Source organism: Micrasema longulum, unplaced genomic scaffold (genome assembly GCF_059751315.1).
Source record: "Micrasema longulum isolate JH-2025_06_02 unplaced genomic scaffold, ASM5975131v1 h1tg001149l, whole genome shotgun sequence".
Classification (NCBI taxonomy): domain Eukaryota; kingdom Metazoa; phylum Arthropoda; class Insecta; order Trichoptera; family Brachycentridae; genus Micrasema; species Micrasema longulum.
In genome coordinates, this window is record NW_028278336.1 from 467,996 (window position 1) to 483,603 (window position 15,608).

Here is a 15,608-nt window from a genome sequence, read left to right on the forward strand (position 1 = left end):
CATTTAAATAAAAAAATTGGAACAAATACACATTAATATTTTTTTTATTAAAAATCACAATTGTACAGTACGGATTACTATTTTAAAAATTTGAGTATTAAAAATATACATAATATATTAGTATGTTGAGATTCTTTGAAAGTAGAAAAAAAATGCATGGCCATAAATAATACAACTAATGAATAAAATTGTATTAAAATCAAATAAAATATATTTTACAAATTAACAGTTTACACACTTGTATTATGTTATACGTATATTCAGAGAGCTCGTGGTTGTGCTTCAAAGAAGACCTTTGTTTAATTAAATTATTTTTATGTAAGGTTAGTAGTATTAATGGTAAGAGTTACGTTGTAAAAAGTGAAAATATTATGTTTTCCTTTAAAATTATTACATTATAAATTTAAAGGTAAGATAATTTATTTACATAAAAAATATACAAAGGATATAAAAATAATTCCCACAAGATTCACATTTGTAAAATAAAATAAAAATATTGTGATTTCTTACAGAGATTCATCTGATTTGAGTATTTACTTTGAATAATTTCATTGGTCGAAACATTTACTTAAAAAAGTATTTGGCACTGAAAAAAGAAGGTATATCTACAAACATCTATATTTTGGGAAAATTATTATATTATTCGAAAATAGAAAAAAATCAAAACTAATTCATTGAGATGCATGTAATTTATATTACAATATATTCAATTATAATCACAATGTTATTATATCATGTAGATAACCTCTAAAGTTTAATTTATCACCAAAAATAATTTTACTCAAGTATAAAATCACTCATATTGTAAAACAAAGATTTAGTAGGACAAATATGTTATATTACTAAATTTTAAACATTGCCTGTCAAGTAAACCAAAAAAATGATTTACTGACATTACAACGGCAATTTATAGAATAGGAAGTAGTGATGATTTGTGTAATTTTATATAACGGAACTTGAAGCCATCATATTAACTCCACAAGTACCATCGCCTCTGTAAACTCTATAGTAACCCCTCTCTCCCCAAGATGGCCCCCAAGAGTTCTTTATTGTCCAGTATGGCATTTTCTTCTTGAATATTGGGTAGGCTGAAATGAAATGAAGTGTTTATTAAAAAACATAAATAGAAAACAAAATGTAAATTAATATTTAACATCAGGTCAATGGCAAATAAAGAATCTGTAAAAACATATTTTTTAAATATTGAGCTGTGAACATCAAAGTTGGTATTACAAATAATTTATTTAAACTAAACTGAACCATAAAATTCATATTTGAAGCACTTACTTTGTGGTTATTCATTATAATTAAAATAACAACAACTTTGTTTTTTATATTTTATTACTGACCGGTTTCAAAGCTACACAAGATTCCTTATCGAGGTATAATTTAGGAATAAATACTATTCTATTTTATAATTTTAACAGTTAACTAAACCAGCTTCATCATAAAATTTAATATCCAGTCTCTTAATTAATTTCATATTCAGTTTCAAGCTAACTTTCATTGTATTGTCCAAAATGTAGATTCTTAATTTCGCATTCCCTGATGATATATAAAAAATATTTAGTGTGTTGGTAATATTGCTTACAGATATGACATTAGATATTACCTCTGCACTTAGAATACTGATTTCAGGTCACAAAAATTCTGGTCAGATTTTAACATGCCGATAATTAAGTTTAATCATATTTTTTTCCATTAATCTATGCATATTGCTTTTTAAAAATGATATTTATTAATAAAAAAATTGATTAAAATAATCATCTCAATGTGTTATTAAAACAATGGTTAAAAGTTAACTTTTTTGTAATTAATATGGGATTTTTATAGTAAATCACGACAGTAGTAAAACTTTGCAAAATGAACTAATATAAAAACTGAACATGCTTTTGTAAAAAATATATTTTGTAATATGTGCATCAACCACAAAACTTACTGTGCATTCCATAGCCGACAATAAGAACTCCGTGATCTAAATTACCCGGGCTGCACAAGAATTTTAAAGGATGTGAAACTCCACCCATGTAGAACTGCATAGCGTTTGCATTTATTCCTGAAAGAAATAATGTTAAAAATTATAAAACTGGGGAAAAAATGCAAAGAATATACCATTTAATGATGCGAAATTTCTCCAGTATCATTGAATTAAAATTTCCAAGCATACATATTTATTTCTAGTGAATTAAAATGAACAATACAAAAGGTTGTGTTAAGTTGATTTTATTGTATTTATTTTAGATAGTTGTACAAATAAAATTTAAGCATCTAGTTATACCTTAAATATATATATATATATATTTATATAAATAATTTAAAAAACAAAACATTGTTATAAAATCCAGACGCTTTCCGATGACACTCTACCCATATGGATGTTTCTTTTTAACAAAAGTCATCGCCATCCCACGAAACGATGCTATAAACCCAGCATCCCTAATCTCTTTGGCAACTCATTAAACATCTTCAGTCCTTTATGATACAAATTGTTTTGAGTTGCCTGGATTCTTGTTTTAGGGAGTCTGAAACCTTCACCTCCACTCATAGGATAACAATGAATTTCGTCACTATGCTGAACATCACAAAATATGTATTTGGGCAATCATTTATTTTTTTATATAAATATTAACACTGAAGTACTTAAAATTACTCTTTGCTTTACCGAAAGCATGTTCAGTACTGTCAACATATGCTGAATTTTCTTTTTTTTTTGTTGATAACAATGAGCATGATGCACACAACAAAGGAAATCATAAATCAATTATCAATATTTTATTATTTTAGTTTTTTTAATAATGAAAAGAAATATTTGCATTCTTATGGTTTACCCAAATATTTCGTTTTGAGGGCCATTTTTAACAAGTTGTAAATAACTCACTATTAGAAAAATAAGAATCAATTTGAGGTAGAGTGGGATTCGGACCACGGACCTGTGAGCTGTGAGTCCGAGACACTAGCCACAGGACCACAACTCAATTCAAATAATTATCAAGCCTCTCCAAAACTGAAATACTCTGCTTGTATTGGATGCCAGCTTGCTCCTATATACATAGACCCAAAATATTCATTCATAAAATGCTCTTGACATAGCCAACTTCAACATAGAAAACATTTTGCAAATATTTACATTTAATTGTCACAAATTCAAGAAAAGTCAACTTGCCTATGGATATGGGTCCATTTTGTAAAAGCCACTTTTGCATATCAGTTTCATTAGACGAAATATTGACAGCTCCAGATATCTGTACTCGACTCAATGTCTTATTGAAATGGCACTTCTCATCTGCGGCATCATACGGATAGTCAGTCTCCAATTCTAGCCCTCCGAGTTGTTCAATAGCCCTAAAAATAAATTCAACTCAAAAAGATATCACGCATTGCATTTACGTTGATAATAATCATAGAGATCCCAAATCAAACTTGGTTACATTATATCAATGAACTTGTACACTTCTAATGAGGGATTTAGAAGTAACTAAATAAATGAATTTAAAGTAAATCTAAAGAAATTTTTTGAACACGTGTAAAAACTACATTCAATTTTAATTAGTATGAATGTATTATTGTTTTATATTTTTTCTTTATATATCCTATGTTTTTATTTTTTTCTTATGTACTCGTATTTAAAATTATATAAACTCTTATAATAAACAATAAACAACTACAACAGTGTAAGTCACTCTCCAAACACAAGAGTTAGTCTCTTTTTTGAAGAGTTACAGTGATAACATTTACTAGATGTGTAAAAGTAGATATGTATAGAATTTTTTTTTTAAATATGTACCTTTTATGAAATTTAATAATAAAAAAATAAAAAAACTCTTCATTTCAAATGACATTTGTATAATAAATAAGTCAATAAGTATATGTTTGATAATTATAATATAAAAGTATTATTATTTTATTTTATTTTATAAACGCCCAGAGGGCTCTTACAATAAATAGTTAAAAATTACATAAAGTATTATAGCAATTGGCATAAAATAGAATCATAATTATTTCATTAAATATGTTAATAGTTATAAAAAAATTAAAAGGAAAAAAAGTAAAGATAAATAGAAATTAAAAAAACATTAAAAAGACGAGAATTGAGGGGATGGCCATTTAATGGAAAGGATAGCTGATTTAATTGCGGCAGGAGAGGTTTGGAACAAGTCCAACAGCTCGGCATAATTATTAGCAGTTCTGTGGATGCTCACTAGGGGAGCGGAAAATGGTGGGTGAAGTTTGTCCTATTGTACTCACATTGGATCATGCGTTCGAGTCTGGTGGTCCTCATGGGTACACGAAAGTTTATCAGGGACAATAATTTTGGGCAATCTATTAGGGTGCATAGCACTTTGTGCATGAGAGTGAGGCCAGCAATTGTCCTTCTGGTGGAGAGCAATAGTAACCTCAACTCAGACATCAAAGTTTGGTAGCAAATTTTATCTACAGGTTTACCCTTTTAAAACTGTATGTAGCATAAAAATTTCCGCTGAACTCTTTCCAGGTTAAAAGAGTTGCAGTTGTACAAAGGGTTCCAGACTGACGATGCATATTCCAGTTGTGATCGGACCAGAGCACAATACAGAGATTTTATTGAAACGATGCTACTTATATTTGTTGTATTCCGGATAATGAATTATTAAACATAATTCGTTTCTATAAAGTTTATATTTGAAGCACTAGCTTTGTGGTTATTCATTATAATAAAATAAATAAAACAACTTTGTTTTTAACCACTAATTTTTATTTTTCACCGACCGGTTTCAAAGCAAACAAGCTTCTTTGTCAAGGTTTACGTAACTAATGAATTGATTCCTTTTTATTTTATTTCTATCATGTTCACTAAATACTACACGTGGACCCAATAAATCAAGTGTTTTTTTTTCTTACACGGGTGGTAATCTGATATCATTATTTTCGAAGTAAGACAAAGTAAAACAAAGTTGTTTTATTTATTTTATTATAATTCATTTCCATTATTACAAATAATTTATTTTGAAATTACATACACAGTATTTTAATACATACCTGTAGGCATTATCTGGAAGTCCACCATTACAACCTTCGTCTAACTTATCGCAATCAACCAATTCTTGTTCAGACAAAGAAAGAAGGTTTCCAGTTTTTATTTTCCATTGTCCTTCCACGTTACCTGAACAGACAAATAACTTTGAATAACATGGAGACTCTTCCACAGAAAACTTACAATAAGTCCAATGTTTAAATAGAACCAACAATATAAAAATATGTTAATTATGCAATCTTTAATAGTGCACTTACCGGTAACACTGAATGCCCAACAGCTACCACAAGAGCCTTGATCTTTTACATCAGTAACGGCCCCTTTGTCCCTCCAATCAAATTCCGCTGGAATATCATCCACATCTGGAATAGCAGCCATGGGCATCGGTATATGATTCGGATTGAAAAGATCTTTACGAAGACCCAAATATTGAGAACGGAATTCGTCTTGAGATAGATCGGCAAATTTGGTCGGCCCGTACTTGGCCGTGCCTAATTCGTTCAAGTTAAGCAGTTCTATTGTTTCCATATTGGTACAGAAAATTTCAAAGCGTTTTTTGTATTCTGTTCTGTTATAGCCGTATTGCTTCCCGTGTACGGCAATAAATCTATCAAATGCTTTTTGATAGCTGACATATTTTTCCATCCATTGTCTTCCTTCCATCTCAGTTTCCCTTTTTGAACGGATAGTATTGCCCTCGAGATCACACTTTACTGTTATTGCTCTCCCATCTGCCAACCACGGCCTATCCCATACACTCGACTCGCATACTTTACTTTTAGCGTCATCTAAGTAATCGCATTCGTCAACAAACGCACGAGTTTTAGGGCAAGTACTCTCCTTCACCGTGAAAGTTATTTTAGTTAAAGTACCAGATACTACTTGTTTAGTTGCAGATTTAATTTCAATTATTTTATGATGATTACTTGACTCTGAAGTCAAATCATATTTGGTAAGAGATATCTTCGCTAAATCTTGTATTTTGGGATCATTAGCTTCTACTGCTGAAACTCCTCCGGGGATACCTCTGGAAGTGCGATTACTTCTCTCGGGAGGTGGCTTATTAGAACATTGCGACTTAATCACCTTTTCTTCTCCGGAAGACCTAACTTCAACTTGCACATGGCAAACTTTTATTTTATCAGAAGTAAGCGTCGCTGCACACTCTTGTATACTTTCTGAAGATTCCTCACATTTTGATATTCCTACTTTAAGTTTCATGTGGAAAATAGTCGATGCCTTCCTTACTTCTCTTTTCGAATCCAGTACACTCAATAACACCCTTTTAAAATTATCAGTGTCAAATTCATCTAATGTGTTGACAGCGAGATTAGCTAAATGTTGAACTTGAGCCTTATCATCATCATCATCTGAACGCCTGGACACATTTATAAGGCTTCTTTTCCTTCGCACATTAAGGGGAGATGGTGTAATTTTTTCATTCGAACTCTCTTCTGAAGATTTACTTTCTTCTGATTCACTACTTGTTTTTGTTTTTACTTTCAAAGATTCTTTTTTCTCTGCAGAATGACTTTCTTCTGAAGAGGTTGATGAACTGTCAGAATTGGAATCCTTTTTATCCAAAACAGGTGCAACAAATTGTGTATGAACTATTTCACTTTCACTGGGTCGTCTTTCTTGAAAATCCACCCCAGCATTATATTGTAATAGCTCATGTGTTTGAGGAAGATTGTATGAATTTTCGTTTACAGATATTTGTGGTTCTTGAGGTTTAACATCAGTGGGAAAAAATCCATAAAAATTCAGAAATCCATCCAATGCTTGTTTTTTGTCTTCGGACATGGGAATAGAATCTTTTACATGTTCAGTTGTAAATTCATTTTGTTTTTGAAGAACTGGTTCAAAAGAAACATTAGTTTTGTCATCAGTTTCCGTATACGCTACATGTCTCTCTAAATTAAGATTGCTTACTTGCTGATCAACGAAGAGTTCTGTCACCGATTGCTGGTCATTTTTTGCATTTGATTCAGTGATAATTTGTTCTTCAAGTGCTGACAGCCTATCAGCAGATAAAAATGGTTCTGGCTCCTGAGGCCTAGAAGCTAGTAATTCGTGGTTCTGAATAACCTTAAAAATGTCATCTCCATTTCCCGGATTTACTACAGAGGGATCATTTTCTGCAGTAACAGGATTGAAATTAACATCCAATTCATTATCCAAAGAGTTCTTTGATTTTCCCGGTCCATCTGATACTAGAGATAAAGCTTCTCCGTTATCTCCAAATGAGTACTGTTCGGTGCAGTTATTAAACATGACAGCTCGGAATTTAGACCCATTGGCCAATTTCAGCCAAGGTTTTTCCAAGAATGTTACTTGACATACTTTGGTGGTGGAAGATTCACTTTCACAAGTACCGTCCGCCTGGCTATTTATGCACGAATTACTACCAACCTCTAAGAGTAAAATATAACGAACTCCATTTACGATCTGTAAAATAATTTTTAATAATAATTAGAAATATGTCAGGAAAATACATCAAATAATGGCTATTTATTTAAAATTTATATTCTTTTAGTATGTAAATATGATTCCATTTTGCAAATTTGGTATAAACAAAGGCAATAATAATGTTATATCGACTGGTAAAAAAAAAAAGGAGTATGTTTTGTTCAAGGGGAAACTAAAGTAAAAAAAACAAATTATGAAGACACAATATTACCTGTGCCTGCCTTTGAACTCGCAGAATCCTGACCAAGGAATGTTTCTCTCCGGGCAGGTGCCTATCGAGATGCTGAAGGGCTCCATTGACTAAATCTTGAACACCTTCTGCATTCGGATTAACATCCGTGGGACAATCAGCACACCAAGTGCCTCCATTATCGCGACGAACAGCGATAAACTGTTCCCCTGATCCCACCTTAAAAAAAACAAAATCAATGCACTAAATTGTTTTTTATTACAAAATTAAGTAAATCATAGTGTCAACCCAATTTAACAGCAATATTTAAAGAATTTAAACCGGCTCATAAGCTGAAAGGAATTAAATTTATTTTATATTCATAAACATCTATAACTATGTCATGACATCAAATTGAATAATTGTTGTGCCAAAGTAAAAATTCACCAGTTGCCCCTTAACTCTGTTAGCTAAGCCCCGAGGGGCACATTACCAGGGTTTATGAGAAGGACGTAGAGTTTGGATTTGATGATAAAATCGCAAAGGCAACTTGACATCGCAGCACGTAATAGGTACTCCCGTGCCACCAAGGAAATGTCCCACCATGGACAAACATCATTACATGTATATTTCACAGATTTTAAATAAGTATTTCTTAGGTTATATAAGAATTTTGTTTGAGTTATAAATATTTTATTTTATTGCAAATATCAGTCATACATTGAACAATGTGTAAATAATAGGTTTTGAAAAAATAAAACAATAGATTTCTCTTTTATATGGTGTTTACAAAAAAGAAAACAAGTATAGAGAAAATAGCTATGAAAATTAAATGTACTTGTATTCATATATATTAGAGTGCCGATTAGTTGTAAATAAAAGAATTATGGAACTCCCTTCAATTTATCCCCCTTTCATGCCGTTTTTAGAATTTAAATAAGGTACATTTTATTTTTTTTAAATAAGGAAAATTAGACGGACAGTAAAACTCCAATTATCCGGATTAAAGAGTGCCAGATTTCATTGCTTTTGAAGTAATACAGAGAATTGGATGACTCGATTTCGGATAAACGGAGTACTGCTGTACTAAGTAAATATAACATACATATTGGTCATTCAGTTGTATTTCATGTGCTAGTTCAATGATTGGAGTATATAGTTCGGGTATTGGAGATGCATCTTCAGTAGCAGGTTCCTCACTATATTCAGGCTTGACTTCTACATTGTAAGGTGCGCATTTTGTACTGCCGTCCACAATCTTCCACTCGTCTAAGTCTGCCCTCTTTTGTTGGATTTGAGAACTGCATTTTAATGCGCTCTGATCACATTGACTCTCTCCGCACGATACATTGATTATAGCATCTATTGCGTATGTTATGTCTTCCTCCTGAAAATATCACCAAGGTATTATTATGATGCGCATAATATCGATGGTAAAGTATCGCATAAAACTTGTACACCTTGTACAAATATTACTCGATCCAAAAATCTATTGAGTTGGCTTTTGTCTCCAAAGATTTGAACAAAAGAAAAATATTTTCAATTGAAATTTCTCAATATGTTAATTTTTTAAACTGTTCAAACGCGGAACATTGCTACGTGAAATCCTTCGAGATATTAAATTTTTGACAAAAATACGCAATATTTATTATGTAATATTTGGGCCTATGACAATTTTACTAATCTGTTTATAATCATACAGTGGTGCATAGAGCACTTCATTGCTACACGATCAGTCAGGCGAGTGTGTGTTCAAACTGTCTACGATAGCCGCACAATCGTCGAGATCCGTGTGGATGCAGGGCCAAGTTGGTTTGGATGTGTAGAGTGAATGAATGGCTGAAAACGTTTACGGCGCTAATGTTGATGGACGCACAAAACAAAGTACAAATTCAACCATTTCTAGGAATAGAATTTTGACCTTCCTTGCGCTCTGTAGCTACAAGACATGTTGTAATCTATTTTAAAACGATACACGGTAAATTATTATTATTTTAAACGGTCTCAAAACCGGTAGACATAAAAAAGTCGGTAAGTGGTTATATACAAATATTTAATAACATATAGTAAAACATTTTTTAAATATCTCCTGAATATAAAGAAGCTAAATAAAGATTTTGGTTAAAAAAATTACAAATATGTAAAATATTAACAATCGAAATATGAAGAGCACCTTGACTGTAAAACTAATTAAATTGATTAACAAATAACAACAAGGGTGGAGAATACCTTAAATAAGGGAATATGGAAGTCTAGGCATTTACAGGGCTTATGACCTGTCATTGGCTGGTTTAAGTGGCCACTTTACACACTGTGTAACATTCACCATTTCGCCTATGTTTGAACATCCATATTTCTTCAATTCTTTTATTTGTTGATTTTAGTGAAGTTAAAGAGCTGAAACCTTTATTGTTGTGAAGAGATTAATCTGACTGAATTATTTCACATACTAGGCAACGCCTAAAAACAATTTTTAAATTTTTAAACTTCTTCTTGGACCAGTTTTGTCTACGAACATTTGGACAAACTCAAATATTGTAATTAAATTTATGTAAAATATATAGAATTGTTATTCAAAATTGTGATTACTTTATTGATTAGATTAACTTATATGAGAATTCTTAAAACAAAATATTTACTACACGTGTCATGTTCTAATACATAAATACAATCTATGCACAACTCTGAAAAATACATGAGGACACAGTATAATTCTCACAAATCTTACATCATAAAAAATCTAATAATAGTGAGATATTACACATTGTTCTCACAAGCATATGAGACAATGAAAACCATATTTAATTATCTACTTAAGACAACTACAGAGCAAAGCTTAAATGGATACCGCAAATTGAACAAAACAAGCGAAATTTGTTCTTTGATCCGAGTGTTTTTAATTACTATTGTTTAATTATCCACTTGCGTAAATGGCAACACCTACAGGTCATATAAATAATTTGAATGGGAATTAATATGCTATTTATAATTATTTGTTGTAATTATCTGCGTATCATTTTGACTGTGTGAACGGTAAAAAAAATATACTAGCATTTATGTCAAAAGCTCAATTATTGCAACAGAGATAACATTTTTGAGGCGGGAAAGTCTAGGCAATTACAGGACTTATAACCTGTAATTGGGTGATTTATGTGGCCAATTTACGCACTGTAACATTCATCACCAGCCGGATTTTCTGAAATAATACAGCCGGATGAATCTCATCCACTTCAATATAGGTTTCAGCTCTTTTACTTCACAAAAGTCAACGACGGAAGAGCTGAGGAAATGTGTATGTTCAAACATAGGTATGATGGTTAATGTTACACAACGTTTGTGAATTTTGTGTAAAGTGACCCTTTTGAACCGGCCAATGACAGGTCATAAGCCCTGTATATGCCTAGACATCCATATTTCCTTCTCAAAAATGTTTTCGCTCTCTGTTGCAATAAATTTCAATATATTTTTATCATAGTACCGATATTTACTTAACTAGGATAATCAAACTTTTAGAAAATATTTCATGTTAATTACTGTGAAAACCACAAATAAAAAAATTTAAAAGATTTATTACAAAAGAGACACGTATTGGGTGTTTTTCACTTGGATCTTTTTACCACCAAGACAGCGATATTTGAAATTGGAATTATAATAATGCTTTCAATCCTACGGAGCTGATTATTGGTCTAAAAGTTTTCATACAAGTTTTTTTTTTGTACGTTTGAGAACTTAAAGGTAATGCTCATCGATATTTTGTCAGTAGTACTCTAACTTCACCAAAACTCAATATTAACTTGGGTAAAACATATGCAAAATGGACTAGGATATAAGTCCTTTAGGAAACTTCCTGTGTGAGAATGGAGTAAATTTTTAGTCCTTGGTACCTTTTATGGCATATTATTTTTCCGCAGGCAATTACCCTTATGTTCATTATAATTTTTCTATTGTGGCATAAATAAATAAATCATCTTTTTAGGATAGATTGACTATCAATGAAAAAGTTCTACAGTATGTGAGATAATATATGCATTTAAGTTCATTTATAATACGAGTACAAAAAAAATTAAGTAATGAGATAAAACCAAAAAACCAAGCTAATTAAATAAAAAAAACTTTTCTACATGTTTCCTTTTATAATACAATCGGAAATGTGTTAGAAAAACAAGGTGATTTGAATGAATTAGAAATCTTTACAATTTATTTTTATTAGACAGTCATTATGTCTACTCAGGTTTAATTATGTTGAGCTCACTGCAATATATAAATCTCATTTGAATAGTAATTATGTTTCAGTGTATATGTATGTCCATACATAGAACAAGTCTATACATGAAGAAGAATGAATCAATGTGTCTTCTACAAATGAAATATAATATAATACACCTTTGTATAGATGTGATTACGTTCCAATAAAATAATCTTTGCAATAAATATACAGGATGTTTTTTAGACCCTGTCACATCTGAAACCACGATGATCAGTATGAGCAAGAAGACACATTGGAACATTAAAATAATTTTTTATAACTAATGATTTAAAAAAATATATATATGAATATAAAAAAAACATATGGTTGCTTACTTCTGCAGGGGTGAAACGGAAGGGAAAGGGGGGAGTCGGATAGACCACAGACCGCGCGTCCGCGCCCCCCTCACTTCTCCCCTGCAGAAGTAAGCAACCATTTGTTTTTTATATATTTTAAATTTTATTCGTTCTAAAAAATATTTTAATGTGCCAATGTGTCTTCTTGCTCATACTGATCATCGTGGTTTCAGATGTGACAGAGTTTAAAGAACAACCTGTGTATAAGAATAAATATAGAGTTCTGTATTATTAAAAAACCAAAACCTAAACAGATTTGAGTTTTTTTGGGTTTTTGGATGGTCCTAGCTCCTATAAGAAACAATTTATCAAAGAAGCAAAATGATAAAGACACGCCAATGGTAAATATGTATATTGTGTGAAAAAAAGCACTACTCTAGTGCCATAAGCCAGTGAAAAAATATGGGAATACGATTGTACGAAAATAAAAGTCAGAAGTGTTTCCTCTTAAGTTGTAAATAGCTTTACTCTGAAATGGGCATCGAGTCATATTAGAGTGGATAACAAATCTCGGATCTCTAGATTTGAAGTCTATGACACTACCAAGAAACCACATTGCGACATCTATAAATAAACATACGCAGATGTAAATATTTTAAGATTAATAATAGAAGAAAAATAAGCCTTTCAATCTTGTTTTGAGAACAACTCCAAGGAGATAAGAAAACTTCTCAAACCTACTCAATATCACTGAAATAATAGTCGTAAAAAATACTACTGTGATACCGGGTCAATGACATCCATGCGCAGTGTTGATATTTAGTATTGAATTACATCTGAAAAAATACTAGTTGGGTAAAAATAAATTGCAAAGTGCTCTCGGCAAGGGTTAAGGAGGACAGTTTTTGTTTTTGTTTCATGTATTTTAAAAATAAAACAAATAAATCATTCATTTTATTTCTACAATGTTTGAGTACGTCCAAATGCTTGCAGACTGGCTGGATTTCATACCTAGGGAGTTATTCATATTTAAATTTATTTCAACAGAGAGGGAAATATTATGTAAGATTGTATTTTATTGGGATAAAAATGTTACATTGAACAGGATGCTCTTATTTTCATACTCTATAGTTAGAAATGAATATATATATTTTTTAATGAATATAATTAAAACTAATCTTGTAGTACAATGAGGAAGATTGTCATTTTTTAAATATTTTATATTTGTTAATAGACTATCAGACTATTGAATTATCATCGCTATGATTTTGTAAAGTTTTGTGATTTTGAAATTACTCCGCCACAAGTTCTAGTCAGCGAGTTCTACTGATTGGTGAGTTGGCTTTCCGGAAACTGGAAATCTATCATAACACTCTATCGAAATTCAAACTAGTTAGTTTTTATCAAAATAGTTACTATTATTTTTTCATACAGTTTTGAGAAACTTCGCAGTACAATTAATGCTCTAATTTTTACTGCTTTTCAGAAAACATTTTTATATTCAATTTCCTGTAGCACTGAACTTCCTCATTATTCTAGTCAAAAATATGTTGACAAACAATCGGGTTGTGGACCCGTGGCGAATGTTGCAAACTCACAGATCAGAGGTTCGAACCCCACTCGACCCCAGCTTGATACCTATTTTCGAATAGTGAGTTATTTACAACTCGTTGATAATGGCCCCAGGATGGAAATATTTGGGAAAACCATAGTTAAATTGATTGGTCACTTCATGATTGATAGTGATCGTAGTTTAATAGATTTTATAAATTTAAATCTCTGTTTTTTTTGTTTCAAAATTGTTTTTATTTTAATCTCAACGATTCTGCATAGGTACCTAAATATGAGTTACTTGTAAGAACAAAGCATCGAATATATTTCCATGAAGTAGATTAACAAAACTAAAATTGATATTTCGTGGGAGTCAAAACATTTCTTAAGCAGAACTGTCAGTCGGCCACTCTTATTAAAAAAAATTAACATGTCAACAGCCGTAATCACCCATTTAAGCAACAACAAAAAACATTGAAAGGCTAAAACTAGTTGCCGTTTTAGTTAGAATTTGAATATTCTAAAAGTTAGGCAAGAGTCTAACATGAGTCTAGTAAGAATGGAGAACAAAATGCGTAATACATACACAAAACACCAGCAAAGAGAGCTTGCATGTGCTTGTTATGTCCAAGATTCCATTGAGTTGAATCTTAATCAGTTAATTTTGGATTAGTGGACGAAGGCTGTATAGATAAAAAAAATACATGTTTTTTTTTTTAAATGTTCGTAAGTATTATGTATTTGTTGTCTTTTGTTAAGCAAATAATCAAACATAATTGCTTAATATGCAAGCATTAGTATTGTACCACATTCAATACGACTTTTTTGCGTATTTTGCTGAATTTTTATGACATCATTTCTTTGTTTTGTGTAACCGCATCCTCTGACAGATAACCTTTCAGATAAATTATACTATCATGCAGAAGTGTCCAGGGTGAGGTCAAATAATGTGTTTAAAGCTTACCGATTTCTGCGCATTTGTAACAACGCCACCCTCATATTTATACGATTGGTCGGGAAGACCATTCAGATAATCAACCAAAGTATTGACGAATTTATTGTCAGCATTAACTACATTTTCAGAACGAATCACATTGAAAATAAAAAATATAAAAAATATGCGGATCACGCAAGACACCAGAGAGTGACGCATTTTAGCCAACTAAAAATTTAATCCGCTGCCATAAGCTAAATTCTACAACCGAGTACAATGTTTACAAAAATAATTATGACAACGTAAAACGTATGTGAACAACGTAGTATGACAGCACGTATGACAGCGAAAGTCACCAATAACAATGCCAAAGCCAAAAAAGATCAAGTAACCAGAGATGTTACTATAGAAAATAAACCAAACACAACCACAGACAATATAATTATGTCAAAAGATGTTTTTGTTTTGTTAGGTACCAAATTTCGAATTACCCAGCCATTGAAAATTGTTACGGTTTAGAATCTAGATGGCATTGATTTTCGAAAATCTGCCTTGTATGGTATTATTTGATTATTTCTATGGAATTTTGAAATCTGAAACGAGGGTTTTCAGCCAATACAAGACCTTCTAGACATTCTTCAGATGCCCGAACTTACTACTACTAGAATATTACTACTGTTTGTGGCGCTATTGTCGGCGGCGTGCACCTAGACGAACCACCTTGTCGTGTCGGCCGGCGTTCGTCTAGACGAACGGCCATTTTACTCTGCTCAAACTCGCTGTCAACTTGTTTCTTGTTTGTAAACTTTGAGAAAGATTTTCAAACTGTATACCCTACACATTATATTATTATCTGTTTGAAGTTTTTATTTATTTAATTTTTATTTTTATTAAATGCCCAAAATACACCATTTTACGTGGACATAATTATA

The 15,608-nt window shown here is 31.4% G+C and overlaps 1 protein-coding gene across 1 annotated transcript; it reads right to left on the reverse strand.

The window, feature by feature from the left end:
* Positions 1 to 28: 28 nt before the first annotated feature.
* Positions 29 to 15,042, reverse strand: LOC148276767 (uncharacterized). The gene is made up of 8 exons (XM_088233810.1): positions 14,707 to 15,042; positions 8,755 to 9,036; positions 7,692 to 7,889; positions 5,269 to 7,459; positions 5,017 to 5,140; positions 3,164 to 3,342; positions 1,940 to 2,056; positions 29 to 1,088 (listed from the first exon to the last, which is right to left on the reverse strand). Exons 1-8 carry the CDS (start codon positions 14,893 to 14,895, stop codon positions 943 to 945), a joined length of 3,426 nt encoding a protein of 1,141 aa, XP_088089936.1. The 5' UTR covers positions 14,896 to 15,042; the 3' UTR covers positions 29 to 942.
* Positions 15,043 to 15,608: the final 566 nt, after the last annotated feature.

What these genes read in the sequence shown, in the direction of transcription:
- LOC148276767 (XM_088233810.1), bottom strand. Translation starts at nt 14,895, where the DNA reads ATGCGTCACTCTCTGGTGTCTTGCGTGATCCGCATATTTTTTATATTT. An exon ending in TTGGGCATTCAGTGTTACCG is followed by an intron (nt 5,141 to 5,268) that starts GTAAGTGCACTA and finishes TTGTCTGTTCAG; the next exon opens with GTAACGTGGAAGGACAATGG. An exon ending in AAATGGACCCATATCCATAG is followed by an intron (nt 2,057 to 3,163) that starts GCAAGTTGACTT and finishes TATTTCTTTCAG; the next exon opens with GAATAAATGCAAACGCTATG.